The sequence below is a fragment of the Trematomus bernacchii genome, unplaced genomic scaffold, assembly GCF_902827165.1.
Source record: "Trematomus bernacchii unplaced genomic scaffold, fTreBer1.1, whole genome shotgun sequence".
Taxonomy (NCBI): domain Eukaryota; kingdom Metazoa; phylum Chordata; class Actinopteri; order Perciformes; family Nototheniidae; genus Trematomus; species Trematomus bernacchii.
Genome location: NW_022987616.1, coordinates 2485340 through 2510917, shown reverse-complemented (window position 1 = coordinate 2510917; position 25578 = coordinate 2485340). Strand labels below are relative to the sequence as shown.

General features: G+C 39.7%; 1 protein-coding gene across 2 annotated transcripts in view; it reads left to right on the top strand.

Annotated features, from left to right (window-relative positions):
• LOC117483944 (guanine nucleotide exchange factor VAV3) overlaps window positions 1–25578 on the top strand; it is a 74238-nt gene that overhangs the window by 23699 nt on the left and 24961 nt on the right. For both annotated transcript variants that reach the window (XM_034132293.1, XM_034132294.1), the window contains exons 3-15: window positions 9828–9886; window positions 10029–10094; window positions 12143–12251; window positions 13041–13142; window positions 14288–14356; window positions 14688–14791; window positions 14926–15025; window positions 15298–15393; window positions 18160–18228; window positions 18759–18845; window positions 18948–19033; window positions 19412–19544; window positions 22829–22938. In XM_034132293.1, coding sequence (XP_033988184.1) covers window positions 9828–9886; window positions 10029–10094; window positions 12143–12251; window positions 13041–13142; window positions 14288–14356; window positions 14688–14791; window positions 14926–15025; window positions 15298–15393; window positions 18160–18228; window positions 18759–18845; window positions 18948–19033; window positions 19412–19544; window positions 22829–22938 — 1190 coding nt within the window. The remainder of the gene's footprint in view (window positions 1–9827; window positions 9887–10028; window positions 10095–12142; window positions 12252–13040; window positions 13143–14287; window positions 14357–14687; window positions 14792–14925; window positions 15026–15297; window positions 15394–18159; window positions 18229–18758; window positions 18846–18947; window positions 19034–19411; window positions 19545–22828; window positions 22939–25578) is intronic.

Below are 25578 nucleotides of genomic sequence, written 5' to 3'. Positions count from 1 at the left end.
CAGCTCATGTCTTTGGGGATGTCATGATCAATACTAATCTCTACATCTGGTCGGAAGTGTAAAAGTCGACATCGGTTTGTCTAGGTATCTTTCTGTGCTGCTGCACAGGTGTGGTCATGTCTATTTCATGTTCCAGACTTAGTCAGAGAAATTGTAGACACAAACTCAGCATGACAACCATCTATAATTATCATAACCCCATACAAGTCTTTCTACAATATCTTACGGAAAGTAGTTCCTAATTGTTGTTGTGTTTAACTAATGTCTAGCAACGTGTCAAATCCCGCTCGCCACATGCATACCATTTTATAATCACAGGAAAACAACTAGGTTAGGAAAGGGACATTTCAAAGTTACGTGGTAGTTTAGGGTTAGGGGGTTATGTTAAATGTTTTTAGCCCCAAGAAAGATACATGTTGGATTGAAAAACTGAGATAAACGCTTCCATACTTGTTAGTTTCTATATGATATAGAACACATCATAATTAGATAAACCAAAAGCCCCACTGTTAAGTGAATTATTCTTATTCTTCAGTTGAAACACAAACAGCTATTACACGCCTTTTCCCCTATTTAATTCAAAGCTATTATAAATGGATACAACATTCTTCCAAAGTGCCATATTAAATTAAAATAACTGAAGCGAAAGGTCTCTAAGAAACACTACAACGAGACTGCACACAGGCGCATGACTAACGTGCACAATCTGCACAGTGAGATTGAAACAGTGCATATTTAATTGTTCATGATTATAATGGGAACTCCTCAGGGTATATGTTAAGAGATGCTAACCCACATATAGATATGACAAACTGGCTATTTGTGGTCAGAGCTTCAACAGCACAGAAGTGGGAAACACATTGTTGCATTATGGCAGGAGTGAGGCGGATTTGTTAGTCAGCCTCTCTTTGTGCTTCTTCTCGGCTGTTTTGTAGCCAGTTTGGAATATCACTTAAGATTAAATACGTTTGCCATGTACATCAAGAAGATTTCCCCCACTTACTATATCTTACATCAGAATTTTACACCAAAGAGTCGGCGCTCATCTTTATTTCAGCCCTGCTTTTTGATCTGGTGATTGGAAGAGTAGCTTTTTACATATTAGTCCTGCATATTGGATATATTTTAAACCTGATAATAAAACGACCAATAAAGCAGTAGTTGACCTCAAATTTAGAGTGACACTGTCTATACATGGCTTGAGTATTGGACTTCATAATTGACTCTCCAGGCTTTTAATGTCTCGAGGTAGTAAGACAGCAGACATTATGTTTACCTTTTTTCCCTGGAGATTTGGATTTATGGCACGGTCTCTTTGAGTATTTGTCTGTTATGTCTCTGGACAACACTATAATCCGGCATTGACGGAGGAAAGCAATAAAAATGGCTGACATGTAAACTACCATGATGAATAGTGGTGCGAGGTGCAACAAGATGGATAACCCTGCTTCAGCCTTTTGTTTACCTACAGTCAGTGGGGTTGTAAATCATACTAAAGCAGAGCTTAAGATGCAATATGTGCTGTCTGCTGGCCTGAAAATTCCTATATTTGAGCTTCTGGGGCTCATAAACTGAGATGCACTTTGCTACCTAAAGTTTTATCTTAAGATATTAGACAGGGTTATTTGCCCTTATTTGAGCAGGTGGTCTAAGTGAGAGGGATTTATTTCATGTGGAGAGCAGAGCAGCATTTCTTCACTCTGTTGGGTGTATTGTCCATAGAGAGCTGCTCAGTGCTGACTCTCCTGAGCCCACAGACCTGCTGGCTTTTCTCTCCTCCTAACGACTTGATTACACTCACCTGGGGTCCCAGGTGTACTCAGCTCCTCATTAGGGGGCTGCAGTACAATCCACCTGAACTTTGAAAATAATTAATTAATGAAGTCTTCCACTGTGGGACACAATTAACTATTTAAATACTTTATCTTTTGAATATTATTTTAATATAACATCAGACAGTGAGTTTATAATTAAAGATGTATTCATTACAATTTAAACAATTTTGCCTTCAATTAATGTTAAGGCTGCCGAAATAGCCTTGTTTAGCAAGAGTCTTTTTTGTTGTTGAAGTAATCTAAAAATAGTAATACATACTTTACCATTTAGTACAAACAGAACATTTAAAAATACATTTCCTGGAAAAATCATTGATCTTATGTCATTTTAAATGTTACATTTGAAAATGTAAAAGTTTATCCAAAAATGTTTAATTTCAGTTGTTAGCTCTTTGTGAAGCTCTCCCCCCTGTTTCTTTGTTTTTTTTTTGCACTTGCTACTTGAATTTCCTTTATGCATTGCACTGTGGGACTATATATTCCCCCAGCAACACACTACTAAATCAAGCACATTTACTACAGATATTCCCACCTTTGAGTATTCTTAAGTTTTATCACTTCCCTGTGTGAACACAACACACTCAAAGCCTGCCTTGATGTAGATGTTGGCCACAGCTTCTGTATTTCCTCTCTCTGATGCCATGTTGTAGTAAATCTTCTTTACAGCATTTGGCTGTCCCCTATTGAATCCTAAAATCCCACAGGGTGAGAGAGGGAAGACTAAAAGTGTGTGGGGGTCCATGACTGACTGATCAAAGGAAAAGAAAGAAAAAATAATCCTGAGGAATGTCCATATGGATTTTCACTGACTGCCTTAGGACATCGTTTACAACGCAGACATCCCACTCAAACTTGCTCTTACACTCCGTTACAGTTTTGGCGAGTCTTTTAAGTCTTGGCTCCCCAAATGAGTCTACAAGGAGCTGAAATCTGTGGCTTTTAAACAGCATCCTGATAACTTTACTACAGCAGTTGCAGAAGGACTCTTAAAGGCAGAGTTTATATTTTAGAGCTGAAACACCCCTCGGGGAGACTACTTTTCTCCGTTTGCTTCATTTCATCCTCAGTTAACTGCGGGATAATGTTTCAGCGGCGAGGGAATGAGATCGTCATGCCAATGTGATGAAACAATGGAGATTGCGTTGTCGATTGGTTAGGGAGTGGGTGGAGGGATGAGGTTATGTCTTCAGCATGGCTGCGACAATTGGTTCAATGATAATAACAGCAGTGAACACAAAAGCAAGAAGCTGCGACTCCGAGTGGATGATTCTCCGCAGTGCTCAGCGGACTGAAGGGAAGATCTGTAATGTCTTGAGGTTTTACAAGCACATAGACATTTGGAAGTAATACATAGATGCTTTTCATTGTGTGATAATCATTAAGTAGGCTGCAATTTAGAAAAAGAATGGAAGAGGAAAATCAATAATCCAACCATTTCCTTTCTAAAAGTATCAAACTACACAATCACCATTTCACCATTCAATTGAAAGCCTGGTAAAATTGCTTGCATGAGACTAATGTGTATAATCAGCCACCGTTTTGTATTTTCTCCCAGTTTGCTCTTCACTTCTTCTCTCCTGAAAGCAACTCATGAGCTGTTATTGGACTCTTATCGAGATTATAAATGACAGAAAGGCTGTTTCAAACTTCACAGGTGTCGAAAATGACTCTACGTTGGGTTACATTGTAGGAATTGAAGGATCTAATGTTTTCTTTTCCAAGACCTATACTCGTACCAAAAGTCGGAATCCCTCTGCTGCTTTGTTTAGTGCTGCAGCTACCTATCGATTGGTCTATAATATGCCATGGAAATTGTGAAAAACGGCCATAACAATCCTGTTAAGCCCAAGGTCATGCCTTTAAATTGCCTGATTTAACGTGCAAACGCTCCAAAACTTGATAACAAACATTTATATTCACAAATGATGGAAATAAGATCGAAATCCTAACAAAAAAGAGACCTTTGGCATTGCAGTTTTTTGAAGAACAAATAAAATACAAAGAAAGTCCTCTTATACCCGAAGTTAAATCCTATACATGCCATGTATAAAGCATCTTTCTCCTTGTCTGTACATCAGAGTGTTACGAGAGTGTTGGTACAGTATGAATGCTGGTCCGATGTCAGCAGCCTGCTGAATCACACAGTGTGAAATTCAGCTGGAGTTACCTCACCTGTCAGTGAGGTGAGGATTTTTCAGATGAGATGTGTTCAAGGCCTGGCGCTGGGTGGGAACATCAGTATGCTGCTGTATGGTTGTGGTGTCTTGACTGTGTGTAAAATAAAAGATGCAAGTGTGGGTAATAGGCTAGTCTCTGCCCTAGAATGTGAACATAAAACATTCAGGGAGCGAAGGAGCAAGGGATCCGCTTTGATTACTGGGGAGGGTGGGAATATGTGTGTGTGTGTTTGTGTGTGTTTATCCTGAGGGGCTGCAGTGGAGGTTGATGTGATTTACCTGGACAGCAATGATGTCCTTGCTCTCGACCTTACCCTGTTGAGATGCAGTTATTATAGTAGGATAGAGGATCATAGTCAAATGTAAAGCATACCCTGGTGTTAACAGCAAAGCACTGAACTGAAATATGGTTCAAGAGATTGAGTGTGACATAGTCAGAGGACTGGGAGTGTCTCCTTTTGGGACAGATTGTGTTCCAAAGTTTGTGCTGGAACACCAGTTATAGTATAAATCTCAACAGCTGGTCTGAATGCACAAAAAACGCTTGCTTATGGTTGTATTTTGTGGCACATTTGACTGTATGTTTTATTAATATGCAAGTTCTGCTGTGTTATACACAAAGAAACCCACATGGAACACTGCTTGTGTAGTGTCATATTTTCCATTTAACATCTGCAGTTTACAAGGAATAACGGTGACACATTTAAAGGGGCCCTGTTATGCTCATTTTCAGGTTTCACATTTGTATGTAGTGTCTCTACTGTGTCATGTATCCATGCTTTAATGTTCAAAAAACTCTTTATTTTTCACATGCTGCAGCACCTCTTTTCACCCTCTGTCTGAAACCAGAGCCCAGTCTAAAAAGATAAATTCGGCCCCTTTAAAAATGTGTTGCTGTTTTTGAAACAATATACATTTGATTTGTCATATGACACCATAAATACAGATCAATGACAACATTAATTACTTTAAAAGGAATTATTAAAGAACCTTGTGGACGTATTGCTTGTGTCATATATTCCTTGAGTCTGTTTTTTCCAATCCACATTTAAATATGAGCACGGCGGCTCCATTTTTATTTTACTCTGGGGTGAAAAGTTCCATTTGCGGTCAGAGGGCCAAAACCCAGAGAGAAAGATTTGTATGGGAAGGGTTTGAGGTAAAGCTCTGCTGTCTTTACCATTTGCTCGACTGTAGAGTTAATACAGCAACGCAGCGTTTGATGAGGAGAGAGCTGGACTAAATGATGCAGGCAATGAAGACCGAGGGGAAAATGGCAAACGTGTGTCGCCTTCCAATCAGCTCCACGTCTGTATATCCAAACACACTAATTATGTATTATGGGCGTTAATGAGCCGTGGCACTGATTGCCAAACATTAGCTAGTCTCCCTCTCTGAGCCAATCGGGCTTTTATTGGCTCTTCTCTGTGTGGATTGAGTTTTATACACCGGCTGCATCTATCAAATACTCACACATATATACATTAAAATGCACAAATAACAATTACCAATCTGAGTAACAACACACAGGAAACAGGCTGAAGTCAATTACACCCACACATGTTCTATACCAGACTGGTTGTATTTGCTCTCTCTCAGTTTGTTTTTTGTCTGCAAATGTTGTGTTTTTTAATGTGAATTTAACATCCATTGTTTGCCACTAGGCACAGTAACAGAGAAAGAGAGGAGGCTGTTAAATATTCACATGTCCTTTAGTCACAAACAGTTTCAACAGCAAAATGTTTGATGTGAAAGAGAGAGAAGTGTGAGAGAAGACCCTTTCAGCTTTCTCCCCTTCAAAAACCCACAAACACCATTTTGCTGACTTCCTTTCCTGCTTTTTCATAAATGTCTTATCACGCACAGCCTGCAAAAATGAGATACAGTGGCACTAAACGGTTAAGGAACATTTTGAAAACTGCAAAGAAAAAGTAATTAACCCATGCGAGAAAGTGGTCTTTTTTTCTAATTCGAAACTGCTCTCAAGCATCAGGTGGAAAATCAGGTGGTCAGTTAGGGCTGCAGATGATGCTAACACAAACTGAACGTGCTCTCACACCTGCCTGTTGGTGTGGGCGGATCAACCCCCCCAAGTGTTTTGCTCCTGGTTAATGTCATTGTTAATGTGGTGGTGAAAAAAAAACCCTAAAGCTAACAGCTGATCCCTGGTCAGCCTCAGTTGAATAGCCACAGCTGCTTTCATGTGAAACTCGAAGTGGTTCAAAATATATGAGGAGAAATGAAGTAACCAGATATGTATTGGTCTTATTAAGTTATTGTTTATGATAAAGTTGCATGCATTGTGTGTAAAATAGCACTGGTTGACTATTTGCTGAAGCGTTAATCAGAATTCTGGGTTATTTGTGGTAAAGACTGCAGTTTAAATGACTTAATTGCTTTTTTATTTACAGTACAAACTGTCCCCAACATAGCAATATTGGGTCTTGATTTTGTTTTCATCTGAAACGCTGTCGTTAAGCACCATTTTAAGCACTTATTTCAGAAGTGGGTAGGTGACCTCAATTACATTCTGCAAACAGGAATAACACATTCTGTTTCTTGGTTTGCAATGCAGCGCCGCAGAAAGGAGGAATGAAAGCGGATTGCAGAAAACTGGGACAGTGTGCTTTGATTTTGTGTGAAGACTGTTGGCATGGCATACATCTAAAATGCATCACTGGGTTTCATTGAGAGAAAGTGAATGATGTTTTAGAAGAGATAAAGAAGCGGTCATGTATGGCTTTGAAAGGCAATAGTAGATATTGGAAATGGTTTTTGTTTGCTTCCTGAGGGTAGGGTTAGGTTAGGGTTAGGGTTATATAATTGATCTCTCTGTGAAACCAGTCAACTTTGATTCAGTTTCCATTTAAAATCAGATCAAAGGTTTTGCATTGTGACAATATTGAGCATTTTAGGTACAGTATATGACCTGGAATTAACACACGCACACACACACACACACACACACACACACACACACACACACACACACACACACACACACACACACACACACACACACACACACACACACACACACACACACACACACACACACACACACACACACACACACACACACTCTTCTTCTGTGTAGCCACATCCCTCATCTTACATGAATTGCTGTGCTGTAAATCAGATCCGGCAGTGCAGGTTTATTAGCCTCCATCAGAGGATCAGTGCCCCCTGCATCAGCACTCAAACGCTAAAAGGCTGCGCACACATTGGACACCAAAGCTAATGCATGACCTTTGAATTTATTCATTTGGAAGGCGGCTTATCGTATCCTTTTTTTTCTCGCTAAAGTTATTTCCTTTGTCGTCATTTTTTTATTAACCGTGCAAACAGCTGATGGTTGCTGTGAGTCTTCAGAGACTATGCTTGGCTGTGTGCAGATGGTCAGTTCTGTTATGAGTGAGAGTGACTCATGTATTCACTGAAGCCAAAAAGCACAACTTTACATGACTCGTCCTCGGGATCCGCCTGCCAGCTAGAACTGGAAAGCCTCCAAAGCTGTGTTCATCGCAGTGAATCTCCAGCTCTGCACATGCTGTACCTACCAACTGGCCTCCGGATGCCATGCCCTTCATTTATTATTGTAAGGTGATTTCAGCTCTGTCTGGTATCTGTTAGGATTTATAATTGGAAAAATGTCTTCGAGTTTTAGAGGATGCGTTAAATCATCTCATGTCATATCAGTCTGGGTTGCAAAACTGACATGGATGAATTGTAATTTTTTGAGCATAACATATATTCCTGAGCACATACTGTACAGTATTGTATGTTGACCTCAAACTCCTATAGGTGAACTTAGAGCACCATTATGAAAAAAAACTGTCTTTGTTTTGTTTAAGAGCTGAATATTTCGATCAAAAGAACACGATACAAGAATATTTTTGAATGTACACATTGTTCTACCTTGTGGTACCTGGCAGTTTGATCTGAGATGTGGGTGTTAGAAGCAGCTGTTGTAGCCTGAAGCAGAGATAGGAAGCAGGCTACACTTCCTTCCAACTCCACATTCCAAGATTTCTTTGATTTTTAAACTTATAGTCTTCAGCCCCAACCAATACTGACTGAAGTCTTGCCTGATCACTTGTTCAACACAAACTACAGACAATCTATAGAAGCACTTCAAAACACCTGTTAACAGACTGCAGCAAGTGCTTTCCTATACTTTTTTGGCCCTGTTTTTGCTCTTGGGCTTCTTACAGACTGCTTTTTCTTATTGGTGGAGGTTCTTGGGGCTGTAGTGAGTCCCTTATTTATATGAAAGTCTCAAACAAGATGTGTAATGATGTGTAATTCCGCTATATGATCTGTATGTGAGTGACTTATATGTACATGATTGCAGATGTTAAACATTAGTGCTACCTGCGCTCATGATGTGTAATCACTGCTGCTGAGCTCCATTTAGCCGTGTCTCAAACACAGCTGAGCACCCTCCCACTGTTCAGCTTCTCTCCACTAATATTCCCTTTGATCAGAGCTACTGCTGATAAACTCAGCTTGGATTTCCGTTTCATGTTGTTATTAATGCGCTGCTGCGTATGACGAGTCGACTATGATGATAAAATGCATCAACAAAGTCAAACTGACAGATTTATTAGAATATCAGTCAGCGTCATCCACCTTCTATTTGATGGATGTGACAAGTTTGCTCATCTGTCTTTAAGTCAGTTGTTTAAAACTCTAAAACTGCTTGATTATTTTTTATTTTAGCAGGCTACATAGGACAACAAATTTAATTTTGTGAAGTTACAATATTGGTACCAGTTGTGCACGGTATTACATGTATTGCTTAAAGGGTGTCTGCAGTAACATGTTTCTGCCTTTTCTCTGTCCTTTGTGTTCACCTCTTGTTTCTATTTACTGGTGGGGGGAGGGAAAGGCCAGTTTTGTGATCAGTATTGATCTGTGAAAGCATATGCTCCAGGCCAGATGTGTCTACTGTTACATCTGTAACGGGGGTGTGTGATAAGAGCTCAAGGGCATGTTTTTATCGGCCCATCTTGGCATTATATCAGTGGACAGATGACTCACAAGATATGGTTTGTGTGCCGTTTGTCAGGCTGCAAAACATTGTGAATGACAAGGGCTCCCTGTCGAGCTTTGACTCAGATAGTAAAACTGTATATCGTTCATTCTGCAGACAAGTTCAAACAGTGATTAGTCAAGCAGGTCACACACAAACACGCAGAGAGGGTCAAGGGCACTGGCAGGAGTGAGCACAGCAGCGTGAAATGACATGTCATACTAATAGCAATCATGTCAGTCCACGAAAGCATGCGGTTAACTTCACAGCACGATCAATTACAAATCAGTTCATGTGAGGGCTCTGCTGCTACTGTACGCTACTGTAACTGTTGATTGTGCGTCCAATAAGTCATTCTTCTGAGCAGAGACAACAGTTTCCCTCCATATTTAACAATTTGTTGTACATATACATGATTTGAATTTGTGGTAGTTGAGATTATTCCAAAATGTGCCCCATTGGAATGTTAAACCCACCAAACAAATGCTGTATTATAATATATTTAAATTCCTTATTATTGCAGAATATAAATTGGCTGGTGTGACCTTATTAGCTCTCATGTAATGTAACTGTGTGCCTGTTATTGCACACAAATAAATAAAACATTTTAACATGAGCGGTGTTGTCCGTTTGAGAATGCTGCCCTCATGTGTCTTATTTTAGAAGTGCAGCACCACAAGACAAACTATAAACCACATTAAGTCATACATCCTGCTTTCCAGACTATATGTGTTCTCTAAATTGTAACAAATAATGATTATATCCTTTTTTTCCTTGCAGGTTATGGACACACTATCAAAACTTTCCCAAACAGCGATTACACAACAAACTGGAATCAGGTATGTTGGAGTGAAATGACCCAAACACAATAAAATGTGCCACAATAATTCAGTATTATATGACACAATGTACAGTACTATAACAGGGTTTATAATAATGATATTTGAAGACTGACAGTATGCTCTCTATTTCCTTTCAAAGGCCTTTCCCATCGGAGGAGAGTGTTCAAGATGAGGATATCTACAACCACCTGGAGGACCTTATAGAGTATGTTCCGTCTCCTCTCATATACACACACACTACAGGTTGTTGTGGGCGCGGGCATCATTTGTTCCCTGGTTGTTGACTGGAAGGCAGCCACCGCCTCCGAGGCTTTGAACATCAGCTCCCCCCACTCTTTTCTCAGTTAACCACAAGTCGTGTGGGCTTCATGTTTTTTATTTAGCCTGTTTTCACACCTTGTTTCCCACCCACTTGGTTTCACTTCTTCAAATACTCTTAAAGCCTGTTTGAGCTGGATCTCAAATGACCTGATGAAATCACTGATATGGTTTGGTTTTTCTACTGAAATGCTAGGGGTTTTGCACTAAACATGTGTTGATACAGTAGCTAACCATTTTCTGATCTGAATTAATTTATAAAAAACAACAAATTATGCATTTTTCAACCTTGAAGAGGGAACAAGGAACATGATCGGCCTACAAAGTCCCTGGTGCATCAATAAAATCTGTATCTAAAATGTATTTCTTAGACTGAAACTGTCAGTATGCACACATCATATATATATATATATATATATATTTTCCACGTTTTCATTTCTCAAATTTGTATGTGGTCAAACAGAGTTATCTACTATTGATTAATAAGGGTTCTTATTTGTCTACTTCAGTCATATGTAACTTCCTAGATCTTAGCAGAAACCATTAACCAATTAGGAAATGGTTTTGGCAGTCGAGCTACTGTAACTTGTGTAAGTCAGTGGAGACAGATAATCTTACTGTGGAAATGCTGTTGGGGAGCCTCACTCTGACACGGAGCTGGTCTATGTTTAGTGCTGACAGCTCCTAGCAGAAAGCAGCCCACTATTAATGACAGAGGAAAACAGCAGTCTGACAGCAGCCGGCAGTGGATGAGAGGTGGAAGTGGCAGCCTGGATCACACTGAACAGAGCCGTGTTCACCTCTCAACTCCCATCTGCTCAGTGTTCAGCAGCAGATGTACAGAAACATACACATTTACCCAACAGGAGAACTTCAATTCCACATTTAACCACTTAGAAAAAACTGTCTGAACTATAACAACTTGCAAAAATAAGGACCCAGTCTAAGGTTTTAGGCCAGTTATGTGTTTAACAATCACATATTCTTAAACATCTGTGAATGATCTGACATGCTTCTTGATCTGCCATTGTCTTAATTCACTTTGATGCAACAGCAGGCCAAGGTACCAGATGCTTCTTGATCTCTTGAGAAAATCTAATTATTTAGTATATGCATTCATTTGGCTTAAGCTCTGTTAACTTCATACAGTGGGATGAGCAGGAAGAAAATCTAAAATACGGCACTGTGTCAGGTGAAATAACCCAAATGAAACTTGTTACACGTATGGAAACAAAAATACAGCATGCTATCTTTGTACCACATACAATACATGCCAAAACAAGGAGTATAAAACAGAGGGGGGATACAGTTATATTTAGATTGACAGAATAGGAAATATAATGCATTTTTTGAAAAATAAAACCCAAAAATATAAACCCAAAGTATAAAAGTATGAACTGACAATTGAGCGTGATATCTCCCCTTGAATCCTCCCACTCACCTCACCATTATCATTCTTCACCCTATTATAAAAACACGCTTAAAACTGCTTTCCATGCCCTGGTTGGAGATTTCTTTCCTCTTGAGGACATTTGGTTCTAAGATACACGTACAAGTACAAGAACACGCACGCATGCACGCCCGTACGCACGCACGCACGCACGCACGCACACACACACGTTAGCCCAGATGCTAAGTTACAGTATGTGAGCACAGGCCTGTTGCGTCACACATAACACTCTTTGCTTGTGAGTGTGTGTCCATGTGTGTTTCTGAACCACTTTCACGCCCTTGGATTAAGTTTTGTCCCTAGCTAACAAGATTTATAAAAAATCCATTTCTGTAAAACCACAACCGTGTGTGTGTTTTAGTTTGAACCGTTAATGTGGCTGTCACGAGGAGTAAAACCATTACCCGCTCACTGTAACCCTCAGGATCAAACAGCTGTGTGATGTAAAGAAATGTCAGTAACATATTCTGTCTTATGTGCTGCAGTGAGAACGGGGTGGAGGATGAGGAGGATTTGTACGACTGTGTGTATGAGGATGAAGATGGAGGAGAGATCTATGAAGATCTGATGAAGACAGAGGCCATCGCTCCCCCGGTTAGTCCTCTTCTCTTTAACTTCAATAACTTCTTTACCATACCTCATTAATACAGACTGACTTTGTTTGGCACGTTTAGTCACTATATGCCTTAAATAAGTAGTATTACATTTGCGTTACTTATTTGCTTTCTTCGCAAGAGATAACAAGTTTGAAACCATTCTCATTTCTGTATGTTAACTTTATGAAGCTATAGAAAGCAACCAGTTAGCTAGCATGACAAATACATCTGGATTTGTATCGTTTTGCAGGAAGAAGCAGTCTTTTAAGTTGAATTGTTGGGTTTAAGGCAACAATTAAGTTAACTGAGAACTTTTTAGATTTTCTTTTAGCTTATTCAAAAAGGATGACAGAACAACCAAATGTGAGTGGACAGTAACACACACCCATCTGTGTTAAGCTAAGCTAATTGGCTGCTAGCTGTGGCTAAATTGATCTTGTGTCAAGTGTTTGAAATTGCCTTATAGCTCAATACCAACTTGATCAACATTTTCTTTTTTGTGAAAGTTAAAAAGGAATGAATTTAATTCATTTTTGTACTAAAATTACAAATGCTTTGTTCATAAAATATGATGATACCTCACTTTTATCATATTTGGCAGACAATCGAGCTAGCATGTGCAACTCTGACCTTGCTCAAAGGGTTGCACAGACTACATCTGGTTGAAGACTCAACAGTTTGTCAGCCCACAGCGCTGACACATAGTAACAGTCCTGTGTGTGTGTGTGTGTGTGTGTGTGTGTGTGGGTGTGTGTGTGTGTGTGTGTGTGTGTGTGTGTGTGTGTAGGCGTTCCAGAAGCAAGCAGAGACTGACATCAGGAGCTGCTGTTTGTCAGAGATCAAGCAGACAGAGGAGAAGTACACTGAGACCCTGGAGTCTATAGAGAAGGTACTGACTTACTAAGGGCCTAATTGCCTTTTAGTATATTCTTCCCAACAACGTAGTACGAAGTTATCCACTGATTTTGGGCATATTATAAGTGGGTTCCAACCTTTTCAGGTGTTTGTGTGTGACCATTTCTGTGAGTTGAGAGACGTTTAAGTATAGTTTTTTATTCCAGATTGATTATTTCAATGAATCATAGAGGTTTGAAGAAGCACAATATGCAGAAATTGTTTGGTTGAAAAAAGTTATAAATTGTAAATTATAATTGTTAATTCCCTTAGATGTAGCCTCTACACCAGTAAGAGATCCTGCCCCTTAGGCTGGAAAACACCTGGCCTAGTTTGACCAAGTCGGTACATTTATATGTAAACTGTGACTGTGGTGTATTTAGAAGTGTAAAGTATAAGAGTGACAAGTCTCTGTGAGCCCACACTCAACTACACTGGCTCAAAAATAAAAGTTAACTTGGATTTCCTTGCACTGAAAGGATGACAGAAGCACTAGAATTCAATTTGGCCTTCTTATCTCTTTCCGTCTGAGAACTGTGAAACTCACTGACTGTAATTTGAGGTATAATGGAAAAAATAATGACTAGTGTAACAAATCTGTAATCCCAGAGAGAAAAAAGGGAAACAATATATTTGTATTTGTGAAATTAAGAGCGGGTAATGAGTATTTCCAGCGCTGCTTTAAACCAAACTATGAGAAAAGCTCTTTTGTTGTGGATGTTTTCCACCTGACGCTGCACTTTTAGAGGACTGTGGGAGGCCCGCCGTCTCTCGCCCCTCAGCCACAGCTACTTTTCTTCTACCTCTTGTGTACGTTCACGTCTGGAAAAAGCCTTGCCTGCTCTCCCAGAGGAATACTCAGTAGATGACTTTCAATATGAAGTGGCTGGTGGAGTTTGTGCTCGCACGCTCCTTTGAGATGTAGAGGTGACTATTCGGCGGGAGTAGTCTGAGAGGAAATCATTAAATTGCAAACTCTGAAAATGAGATTATTGTCGTGACCCAGACAGTCCTGCTTGTTTTTGCTGACTGCCGCAACTTGGCCCCATAATGTAATAGCTTCTCGCAAAATGACTTTCCCACTCTTAGTCTGGAGGGGACGAGCCTCATTCTCTTATGTTCTCTCTCCCTCTGCTGCAGCACTTTATGACACCCCTCACAATGTTCCTATCCATGGTCGAGATGGAAAAGGTGTTTGTGAATATCCCGGTAAGTCTTTAAAGTGTAATGATCCCACTGGGTGGTCAACTAAAGGACACACAAGGGCTATATCAAAGTAGGAAAAATAGAGGCTTGAAAACAACATTAAGGAATTTCACTGTCGATTTGTTCATGGTGTTTTATTTATAAAAAACACCACTAAATGTCTGATAAGTTTGAATATTCTCTACTAATATACTATTACATTTGTAACATGATTAAGAGTATGCAGACATGCTAACAGCTCTGTGAGGAAATGCTTAATTCAATTGAATTTGTAGACTATAGCCCTTAATGTAAGTAACTGATATGTCATGCAGATCACTTTTTTTGGTTTCAGGACCTGGTTAAAGTTCACAAAGGTTTACTGGTGGAAATCCAAGACTCAGTCCACCACAGAAGTGCCCAGAACCTCCACCAGATCTTCATCACTTTTAAAGAGAGGTACACGATGGACTTTGTAACCATAAGCCATTTAAATGTCTGTAATACTCTTAGAATAAATGATGCATCTGTGAGTCATTATATACAGTCCTTGACTCCAAGCCGCCTCACTACATGTGTTTAACCTGTTCTAGGTTGTTGATCTATGGGAAATACTGCAGCCACGTGGAAACAGCCATCATTTGTCTGGATGACATCTGCAAAGAAAGGGAGGACGTACGCATGAAGCTTGAGGTAACTGTCAGTAAATGGTTATTTAGAGCCACATTGACAAGTGTTCACCATGTCACACTAGTCAGATAATGCCCTCAAGTGTTCACCTGAGGCACTGCGGGTGATTTATGACCGCATAAAAACTGTTCTATCATTTCAACTCTTTTCTTTATGGAGAGTCCCATTCTTTTTCTGACTAATTCTGAGGTTACACACGCTATGCACTGTCATGGCCTTGTTTTCTTTATACGATGGTTTATTTGTAAGATTAGCTTTTTGTTGTGTTCCTACAGGAGTGTTCAAAGAGAGCTAACTACGGCAAGTTCACACTGAGGGATCTGCTTGTGGTTCCTATGCAGCGAGTCTTAAAGTATCACCTCCTCCTGCAGGTATAGTACTTCCACATTTCCTCTGTACTATTTATACTTTAATCATAAAGTTATATGAATATATAATAAGCCGTAGCCTTTAGTGTTTGAAACAAGGTAGCTCTCTTTCTCTCTCTTTTTCTGCACAAACCTTTGAAACCATACTAATCTATGAATACTGAGCCTTACTTATAATAACATAACTTAGTGTCATTTAAAGAATAATGAAATCAAAGCACACAATATGACTTTTATGTCTGTGGACCATAACAAGTGTTATTTAAAAAAACAACAACTTTGAATTGTATATATGTTCTGCTATTCATAGGCATAGACTTCCACACTAAAAAGTAGACTTTTGTTGTTACAGTGTTATTTCAAATATAAATATGTGCTAATATCGCTCTAATTATGTACTATTTATTCCTCAATAACATATGAAAACAATTATATAAAAAATGCTTTCCTCCCAAAATGTACTGAAGAGACATTTGTATTACCTTTTACTTATTAACAATGTGTTTTACCTCCACCTCTGTGCACACAGCCATATCATGTCAATCACTGTCTTTGTGATCAAAGCTGGACAGAAAGTTCAAGTTAAGAATCTTCACTGACTTTACAGATGACTGTCAGTGAGTGACACAGCCCCATTAGGGAGATTGTATTCATCAAAGCCTCATCCATTCCTAATCAGGCTTCATGAGCAACTTGGACTTTGTGTCACTGGGTGGAGCTGTTGCCCATGTTTGGATCCCTCCCGCTGCCTTCGTCCTTCAGGCTCCTCTCGTCTGTCTCTGGCTTCTTTATTACTCTCAGTCTGAAATGACCCGCACATTATTGTCATCTGAGAATGGAGAAGCAGGAGAGAGAAAATAGATATAGTGAGAACTGAAAGTGAGAACTGCAGACAGAACAAGACAAACAACTGAAGAGAGACAGATGCAGAGGTGAAGTGGTGAGAGTCTGAATGTGAAGCTAAAATACATTTGTGGAGACTCTGGAGAAAGTCAGGAAAAAGTTACTGACAAGTGACAAAAAAAAGAACATTTTAAAAGATCTAAAATGTATTTTCTTCCATGATACATTTTGACTACGTTAAATATTCTTTAGTGGTTTTTATTATTGTTTTAAATCATGATATGCATCTTTAACATAGCCCAGTTTAAAGTTACATTTACTCGGAGTAAATAGTGTGTATTTGTCACAATACACATGTGTGTGTGAGCACGGCCTATTTCTATCATTTAATGAAAAAAAGTACATTTTCATTATGTGGGTTCAAAAATGTCAATGAGTTTTCATTAGTAGCTACTTTTTGCAATTAGGTATTCAGTTGTTTACTACATAAAAAAGTATGCAAGTTTGGTTTGCGCTGCTGTATATCTTTTAACATTTGGCATTACCTATAATCAACAGCAAATCTGCCATGTCCACAGTGAAATTAATCGAGAATGATCAAATACACCAATTCATGCCTTTAAATGGATCCTATTCTATTTGTCCTGTTTAGTCAGAGATGATTCCCTCAGGGTTTTTTAATAAAAAGCCTTAAATCAGACACCCTGAAACCTTGTGATGTGTCATGTTTGCATGTCCCATCAAAAGGAAAAAAACCTGTAGCAACACAGTAACAGCGTGTGTGCCGGGTTCCCTGCTGAACAGCGGGGTAACAGCCAGCTACATGAAATAAAACCTCCGCTGGTTACTCTCCCACACGGAGACAGCCAGAATCTGAACAACACATGTCTCGTCCCTCCTCTCGCTCACCAGTTCTTTTCTCTTTCTTTCTCACTGCATCCGCTCATCATTTCTCTTCCCCCCTGAACACGATTCCCTCAATGACTCCATCATGTTTGGTCCCGGCTATCAGTGGGACCACTCCCTTCCCCCTATCTCTGAGGATGTGTGGAGCAGGGCTTGATAAATAGGACTCTGTCGCCTTGCTAGTGATAATAATGCCCAGGTTGGGCTTGACTGACACCAGGGATTTGAGCAGGAGCAAGCAGACACATATATCTCCCTTAGCGGCTCAGTGTGTGTGTGTGTGTGTGTGTGTGTGTGTGTGTGTGTGTGTGTGTGTGTGTGTGTGTGTGTGTGTGTGTGTGTGTGTGTGTGTGTGTGTGTGTGTGTGTGTGTGTGTGTGTGTGTGTGTGTGTGTGTGTGTGTGTGTGTGTGTGTGTGTGTGTGTGTGTGTGTGTGTGCAGATACAGTTTGTATGGGCCTGTATGGAGGACATGCATGGCATCCTTCCTTATCCTCCACTGCTGAGGTCTAGATGTCTTGTTTACGCTGCAGTCAGGCACTGGCAAGCAATTTCAGATACACACTTGCCCACACACACCTGGAACAGATGAGTGCACACACACACAATATCTGATTTATTTCAGGACAGGATTCTTCTGGCAGTAATCCTTTTCATTTCTTATTTCTAAGATTATTTTTTCGGCATTTTCGCCATTATTTGACTGAGAAATGGGGAGAGGAAGAGAGGCAACAAAGGTCCCAAGGCCAGAATCGAACCCTGGATGAGGCGCTGTAGCTATTCGGCTACCAATGTGCTTCAATATTTTTCTTATTCACATCTAGAGCTGAAGCTTTAGGTTCTCATGTTTTTCTATGATTTACAACCTAGCTTTCTTCCTTTCATTTCCAACTTTGAGTGTATCATCAAACATTAGTTGTTATTGTTATTAATCAGTTTTACAATACAAAGTTAAATAGTTCTCATCATTTAAAACTTGCTTAACTAAGTTCTGTGTTTATTGATTTGTTTCTGTCCAATAGGAGCTGATGAAACACACTCACGATTCCTCCGACAAGACCAATCTGCGCACGGCATTGGATGCTATGAAGGTACAACATCAGTTTGATCCTAGTATTTTACTTACACACACTCTTATCCCACGAGGCATAACTTACATGTACAAACATAAGTAACAGTCACCCCTTAAAACGAACCAGTTAGATTTCCTGATTCATGTTGTATTCCCCTAATCGCCTTAGGATTGTCTGGGTTTGGCGTCCTGTTATGTATAGATTTGATTGAAATGTTGCTTTTGATGAGAGGAATATTTGTTTATAGGCCTTGGAAGGTTTTTGTCTCTTTAGGATTGTTGTTTGACTTCCTGTTCCTGTTTGTCCTTAAAAACAATGACCATCGTCATTCATATTTGGGTTAAATAATATTTTCCCTCTTGACATGTCATCTCAGCTCGCTATAAAAGCTTGTGTAACAAAATAACCTTATTACATTATGTCCGGAAAATAATCTACAAGATACTGCAGTTCATTGAATCTCCTTACGTAAAGAAATTAGTATACCACGTGAAGCAAGTCCTGCTCTTTTTGTAACACTTTTGTTCCCAATGTCATATTGGCTACAGGACTTGGCTCAGTACGTCAACGAAGTCAAGCGAGACAATGAGACACTGCGAGAAATAGATCAGTATCAGAAATCCATCGAAAACCTGGTAAGCCACCTGTTCCTTCCAAATAATGAAATGCTGATCTAATTTTCTCTGAGCTTTTCATTGGAAATTGCCTTCCCCATCCATTTGTCTCTCTTTCCGTAGAATCAGACTTTGAGTAACTATGGGAGACCCAAAGGTGACGGGGAGGTACGGGTGGCCTCGGTGGACAAACGAGCCAAACAGGACAGGTGAGATGTGAGGGTGACATGCTGGTTGACTGAAACGCTGACTGACTGACTGCAGCTTAACCAGATCAGGTGCTGTGTTTGGAAAACTGCCAGAGTATGTATTGCTTTAAAGCCAAAGACCTTTTAGAAACAAAATCCAGTAAGTGAACATCAAGGTTATATAGTTACAACCATGCAGATCTTTTTGAACATTAAAGCATGGAAACACTCAATACATATATGAACTCTGAAAATGAGCACAATAGGGCACCTTTAAGAATTCCTCAAATATGAACCAGAGAATAGTTAGTTATAATTATTATTATTGAGATATCACTTTTTTCCCAAAATGCACTGGGCAGAAAAACATGAATAAACATCATTCTCTTTGATCCGCAGGCACATCTTTCTGTTTGACGCGGCGGTGATCGTTTGCAAGCGGCGAGGAGACAACTACGAGATGAAAGAAGTGATTGACCTGCACCTCTTCAAGATCACCAACAACCCCACATCGGACAAGGAGAACCGCAAGGTCTGCACACACGGATATGGTTCACATTTAGACAAGATTGTGACTAGTCTCCCCATCCAAAGAGTAGGGTGTGGCAAGTCATTCATAGGTATTAAAGTGTTTCTTTAGAATTCATCTGAATGTTGCTACAGTAGACATTTGTACCTAATAAGAATACTTATTATTGGTGACACCAAGTTCTTTTTTAACTTTTCACAGACACTTTTAATCACAGGTGTAACTAACCCGATTAATGATGGCTCTGTCTCCTGGGTAACAAAGAGTCTTCATGGCTCTGTATTATTTAGCACCGCTGTAAGCCATTGATTGCAGCCACGTATTTTAGTGAAATATTCACTGTAAGAATCAACTTAACTATGAGCAGTGTTTCTCAAACACATTAGATCGTTTTTATGGCAAATGTTCAGCTTTTTCTTGGCAGCAACTCATGCCTTTGTGAAAATGTTCATTTCGATGCCAAGAGAGTAACTAGTCCTTTTTTGAAGAGGTCACAGGGAGGATGTTTAGCTCAGACATGCACCAATATTAGCCTCAATTAAATGTAAAACTGAAGTAAAATGGAAAAGAAAATGTCTTCCAGGCTTGCAGACACCATTTGTTGGTAGTTTTTCATTTATTTGCACAAAAGCTACACCCATTTTTTTCTCCTTCCTTGTTTTGCTGAACCCTTAAGACAGGACTTTCAGCTATTAAAGATGGGCCATGTTCCAAATCACAGATTGTTTTAGTATGTACTGCAGCTGTTTAAAAAAGGTATGTACTGCAAAATACATACAATTGGGACAATGTAGGAGAACATCCTTGTATTTTTGGCATACTACTGTACGTATTGGGCCTTACCAAATCTTTGTCTGGCATACTAAATAGTTTGGTAGTATGGGTATTGGAACGCACAGATGGTATTAAATAATCCAATGACAAAATGTCCCAGTATTTCTGGCAGCCGAATGGTTTATTTTTACAGTTAACAATTCATAACCCGGTAGAAAATCACACTGCATAGGAAAGTGTGAAGCACAGGTCTTAATGTATTGTGTTTGTAGCTAGAATAAGAACGCTTTAGTTTATTGGGTGTTATTCTGATATACTAGTTAATGATATATAAAGGAAAATACAGTATTTCTCAAGCATGAAGCTGTTTATTTTATGGTGTGTGACTCTTTTCCAACCAATAACCCATTTTAGCAGTGATTTATAACAGCTAAAAAGCTTTTGATTACATTTCATTTCACCCAAGGCTCAATCAATGTAGCGAGTATATTCTGCTTTCACTGCTACTCTGATATTCAGCACGTAAAAGTAAAAGAAAGTAGCAAAACATACTTTCTAACATTCTGTATAATAGAAAGAACAAAACAAGCATCTCATATTACAACTAAAGCTATAATGGAGGGAAGTCTTGCACTGTTGAGTCCATTATTGCCTTTTTATGACTGAGTCAGCAAACCACGTTGGACTCCTGACAAACCAATTAACAGTGCTACTCCAGCACAATGAGCAGCCATAACAATTGATCAGATAAACGGCGGTTTATAAAATTGAGTCAAAATGGAGCTGACTGTATTTTATAAGCACCTGTACTAACATCTACGCCCCACTGCTTTCATTTGTGCCCCGAATCCCCTAATGTGCTGCTGGAATGAACTACATGCTGAATCTTTGCAGCTCATAACACAAACAAGAAAATAATCACCAGAAAAGATTCAATTTAATTTTTAATTTGATACATGCTTGTTCCAGCACATGTTTTACATTGTCTTGTTCATTCACCAGCGTAATACTGAAAGTGTCAGACTAGAACAGCCTGCCTCCTCCCAGATGGTCCTATCATTAAACCTCGCTTTGGGCCTGACTACTCTCACACACACACACACACGCACGCACGCACGCACGCACGCACGCACGCACACACACACACACACACACACAGAATACTAAGTGCCAAGTGGTGAAAAATATTGCCAGTCATAATGAGGAATGATATCTAAGGCGTGCCAGGAAACAATGATTCGGGGAATAATGATTTTGTAAATAGCACACATTAGTAGGCTAAGACCCATATGGGCGTATAACGTTATTTTTTGATTGAAACCTCCGCTCTATCAGTATCATTCACCTCTGACATGATGGATATGATGCAGTTTCCTTGATTGTGGAATTGCCAAAGATGACAGTTGCTGTCTGAAGAAAGCAGCAAAAATAATCTTAGAAGCAAAATAATCACATGTACATGCATCTGGAGGTAAAACCAAATAACCTCCAAGTCCAATCGTTTCTAGAATGATGTACACAGCAGTTAAAAAAGTGTTGCGCATACAATAGACTAAGGACAACATTTTCAGCTGTTAAAAATACTTGATTTACTTAATAGGTGATAATATGTGAACGTTATATGCATGTTTCCGCTGCCCCCCAAGTGGCCAAACACGTTTATTGTTCTCTTTGACAGATTGACCTACTGTAAAACACTTCAGAAAGGGTTTGGATTATTTGTATTTTAGGAAAATCAAAGGAATTCTTTTCATTATGTGTCTGGAAGTAATATCCTTTTACATTTCTAAGGCGATACCAAGCAAACAAAAAGTCCAAACTGAGAGACAAACACCTCTACCTTCTGTTACAAATTGGTTGCTAGAGATATATTTGCCGAGCGCAAGTCTTGGTGTCCACTGGGAATGCCTCTGCAGAGCGATGCTTTCCTTTTCTCTTTTCTTTCAATAGAAAGGATGAGCCTCTGCGCTCTGCCTGACAGCACTGAGAGCTTGGCATGTTTTTTTCGCCTTCAGAGATGAGTGCTAGAAGTTCAAAACCCCACATAGGAGCCATAAAAAGTGCATCACACAAGCATCTGTTTAGTGATGCCATCTAAAAAGCCGAGGCATGTGTTGACACAGAAGCTAATAGACTCATATTTAGCCTTTGAAGTGGGTAATGACGGCCGATTACAGGCCCACTCGCACTACTTGGGTACGTGCATGCTGTCTGATGCCCAGCAGTTACATGGCTACCTCACACTCTTCCCTGTCTCCATTATGCTCTTCTTCTTCTTCTCTCGTCTCTATCTGTCAGTTCTGCCACCCTTCAGCTTTTGTGTTTGCTCTCCCCGAGGCATCCCTCTTTCATTTTGAATCTCTTTGTCTCCATCTGTCTCCCTGCATCCCGTCTCCTTCAGCTTCTGCCCCCTTCTGCTCCATTTGTCTTTCACTTGAAACCCCTCAATTTATTTATTTGCCATTGTCTCATTCTCTGTCTGAAACATGCGTGTTTTTTCTTCCCTGTTGCAGTGGTCCTACGGCTTCTACCTCACTCACAACCAGGGCCAGAGCGGCTTTGAATTCTTCTTCAAGACCAAAGAGCTGAAGAAGAAGTGGCTGGAGCAGTTTGGCATGGCCATGTGAGTTTGTTTTTTCTGCGAGAGTGTGTATTTGCGTCACAGAAGTGTGTGACTCTTTGTCCCCGCTGCATTTTGTCACAGCATCAAAAAACTCACGCCGTTTGTCCTGTTATTCAAGTTTGGCTACTTGATGATCTGTGAGCCACGCGACACTGTGTGCGACTTATAATCTCGTCTTTTAGTCACTAACTTTCAAAAGCAGAAGCTGACTGAAAATGCACAAACAAGTTCATTTCGCAGTATTTTAATCATATTTAATGCTATTCACTCAATTGGTTAGACACTTGAATGGATCATCAGATGTAGTTAAAGTGCCAAAAACAGTCCACATCCTGAACAGGAATCTAGTTAAACTGAACTGACTGAAACCAGTGCCAAGAGAGAACTATAGTATTTCACTTCTGGAGCCAAAAAAGAGTCATCTTTTTAATTGACCCACCTCTGTCTTTCACAGCTTTGGCACATAGGCTACAGGCCAGACAAGTTGAATGGGGTATACTATAACTTCAGGAAAAGGTATCTAGATTTGAATTTCAACTGAAGTCTTAAACACAATTTATATGACACTGGACAAAGTGTGTAAACTATATAGAGTGTGAAAACAGAAGAGTATCTAAACCACAGGGAGATGTGTAAAGATTAGGCATTGTTTGCTGAAATGTTGCTGGTGCTTGATCTAAGTTACAGCCACGAGACAAAATAAAAATTTTGTGGCTCAGTTTGTGACATTTGAGACGCCAAACCAGAGATACTTTTACAACTACTTTTAAACCAAACTACGCGAGTCTGGAGGACTGGCCAAAAACAACAAAATATAAATGAGGGAAGTCCGGGCCAGCCACACCAGGGGTGGTCAGACCCTCACCTTCCCCTAAACTAAATGGCAAATACATAGAACTCAACTAAGAAATAAAGCCTTAGTTAAGTCTACCAGATCCCTGAACCTCAAAATATACTAATATAAATAAAGAGCAAACTCAAAAAGGACAATTGAGTGCTGTAGTGTCTGGCCGCATCAACAGAGAGACAGCCAGATTCCCTCTCCTTCAGCCTTCCTTATGTATGGAGAATCAAGAAGGACAGCAGCACCTGACGGAAGGAGGAGCCAATCAGTGATCAGTAGGGGGTCCATTCCATGAAATAAAGCTCAAATTGAATGACATTAGATGACATGTGGAGGAATCTGTCTGATGGAATTGGCACCAGAAAAAACTAGACATATTGCACAGTGAAGCAGAATACTACATGCTCAGTACAACTGGTCCATTAGGAGCTGTGAAATCTCTTTGTAAGGTTTAAAAACGTAACCCAGATGATGTCATGGCGGTGCGTTGTCAGGGTTACACCGGTTCGGTCTCAAAGACTGCATTTGAACAGAAAGCCTATTTAACAAACTGAAGGTGTGAGGTTTGAGGATGTGTGAGTTCACCAGACAGTGTGTCACAAAAGATAGTGTTGTTATTGGAAATGCAGGCAAGAGTATTTTATTGCAAAGTAACAGACTTTTAACATGGACGACAATAATAACAGTGAACTGCATATACATGTTTTAAAACCCAGTGATAAACCACCATCCCCCCGCTTTTTCTGCATCAGCTAGGCATAAGATACCTGGTGTTAGATCCTTAAATACATTTCCATTAGCATCAGTTTAGTTAAGAACTGAGAAAGAAAAAGAAAAAAAATCTGTGAAATATCATTTTTAAGTGGCTAAGGAAAGCAACAGGCCTGATGGAAGATGTAGCGTGGTCGTGTGATGTGAAAACAGCTGCTTTGGTTGATTAACTTTTGGAGCTGAATTAACGAGCTGCGAGAATAGAAAGGCATTGCCAGACGATCACACTCTCCCACAGCGATGCTCAACAGCTGATCTGTGAACAGTTGTTTTCTCTCACATGCCGCCTGTTTACTTCATGACAAATGTTCGGTAGACAAATACAGAAAGTAGAAACTGGTTTTTAAACAGCCGTGAGTGAGCACCCCATCCTTGAAAGTCAGAAGAAGACTGCAAATGAAGTCATATTGTATTGCTGGGTTTTAAAGTCCTTCAAACCTAAGCGGCTAACTCTCAGCGGTCCGACAAAGTTGCATGGTACATATTTAAACGCTTCAGAAAGAGTGAAACTGGAAGAAGGCGGTCATACTCTGAAAGTCAAGAAAAGTGAGTCACAAGGTTTATCCTATAGCACACTATCTAATATATTTAGGTGTTATTATTTGATGAAATTGACCCTCTTTCTTGTCAGCAATATAAAATGTCTAGCTGATAACAATCTTCCGTTCAATATGGATACGTCTCAGTACAGAGGAGACGACACCCTGAAGGTCTCTCTTTCTTCTTTGACAACGTTTTTACCAATCTTCCCAAAACATGTTAATTTTGAGTTGACAAGTAGCACCTGTGCATATAAAGCTTGTGTCATCATGTCTAGCTATTATAACAATGACAACAACTAAAAGACAGACCTCTTCAATAGGAAACAAACAGGATTTTGTGCTACTGTACAGGCAAACTCTTTTTGTCTTTCCTTTCTCACACACACATAAATTCATCCATATCCCAAGGGGCCAAAAATACTTCTATGTTCACGTCAGGAAGACCTTGCCTGTCTATTTGCAATTCTCTCCTTCCCACTTCAA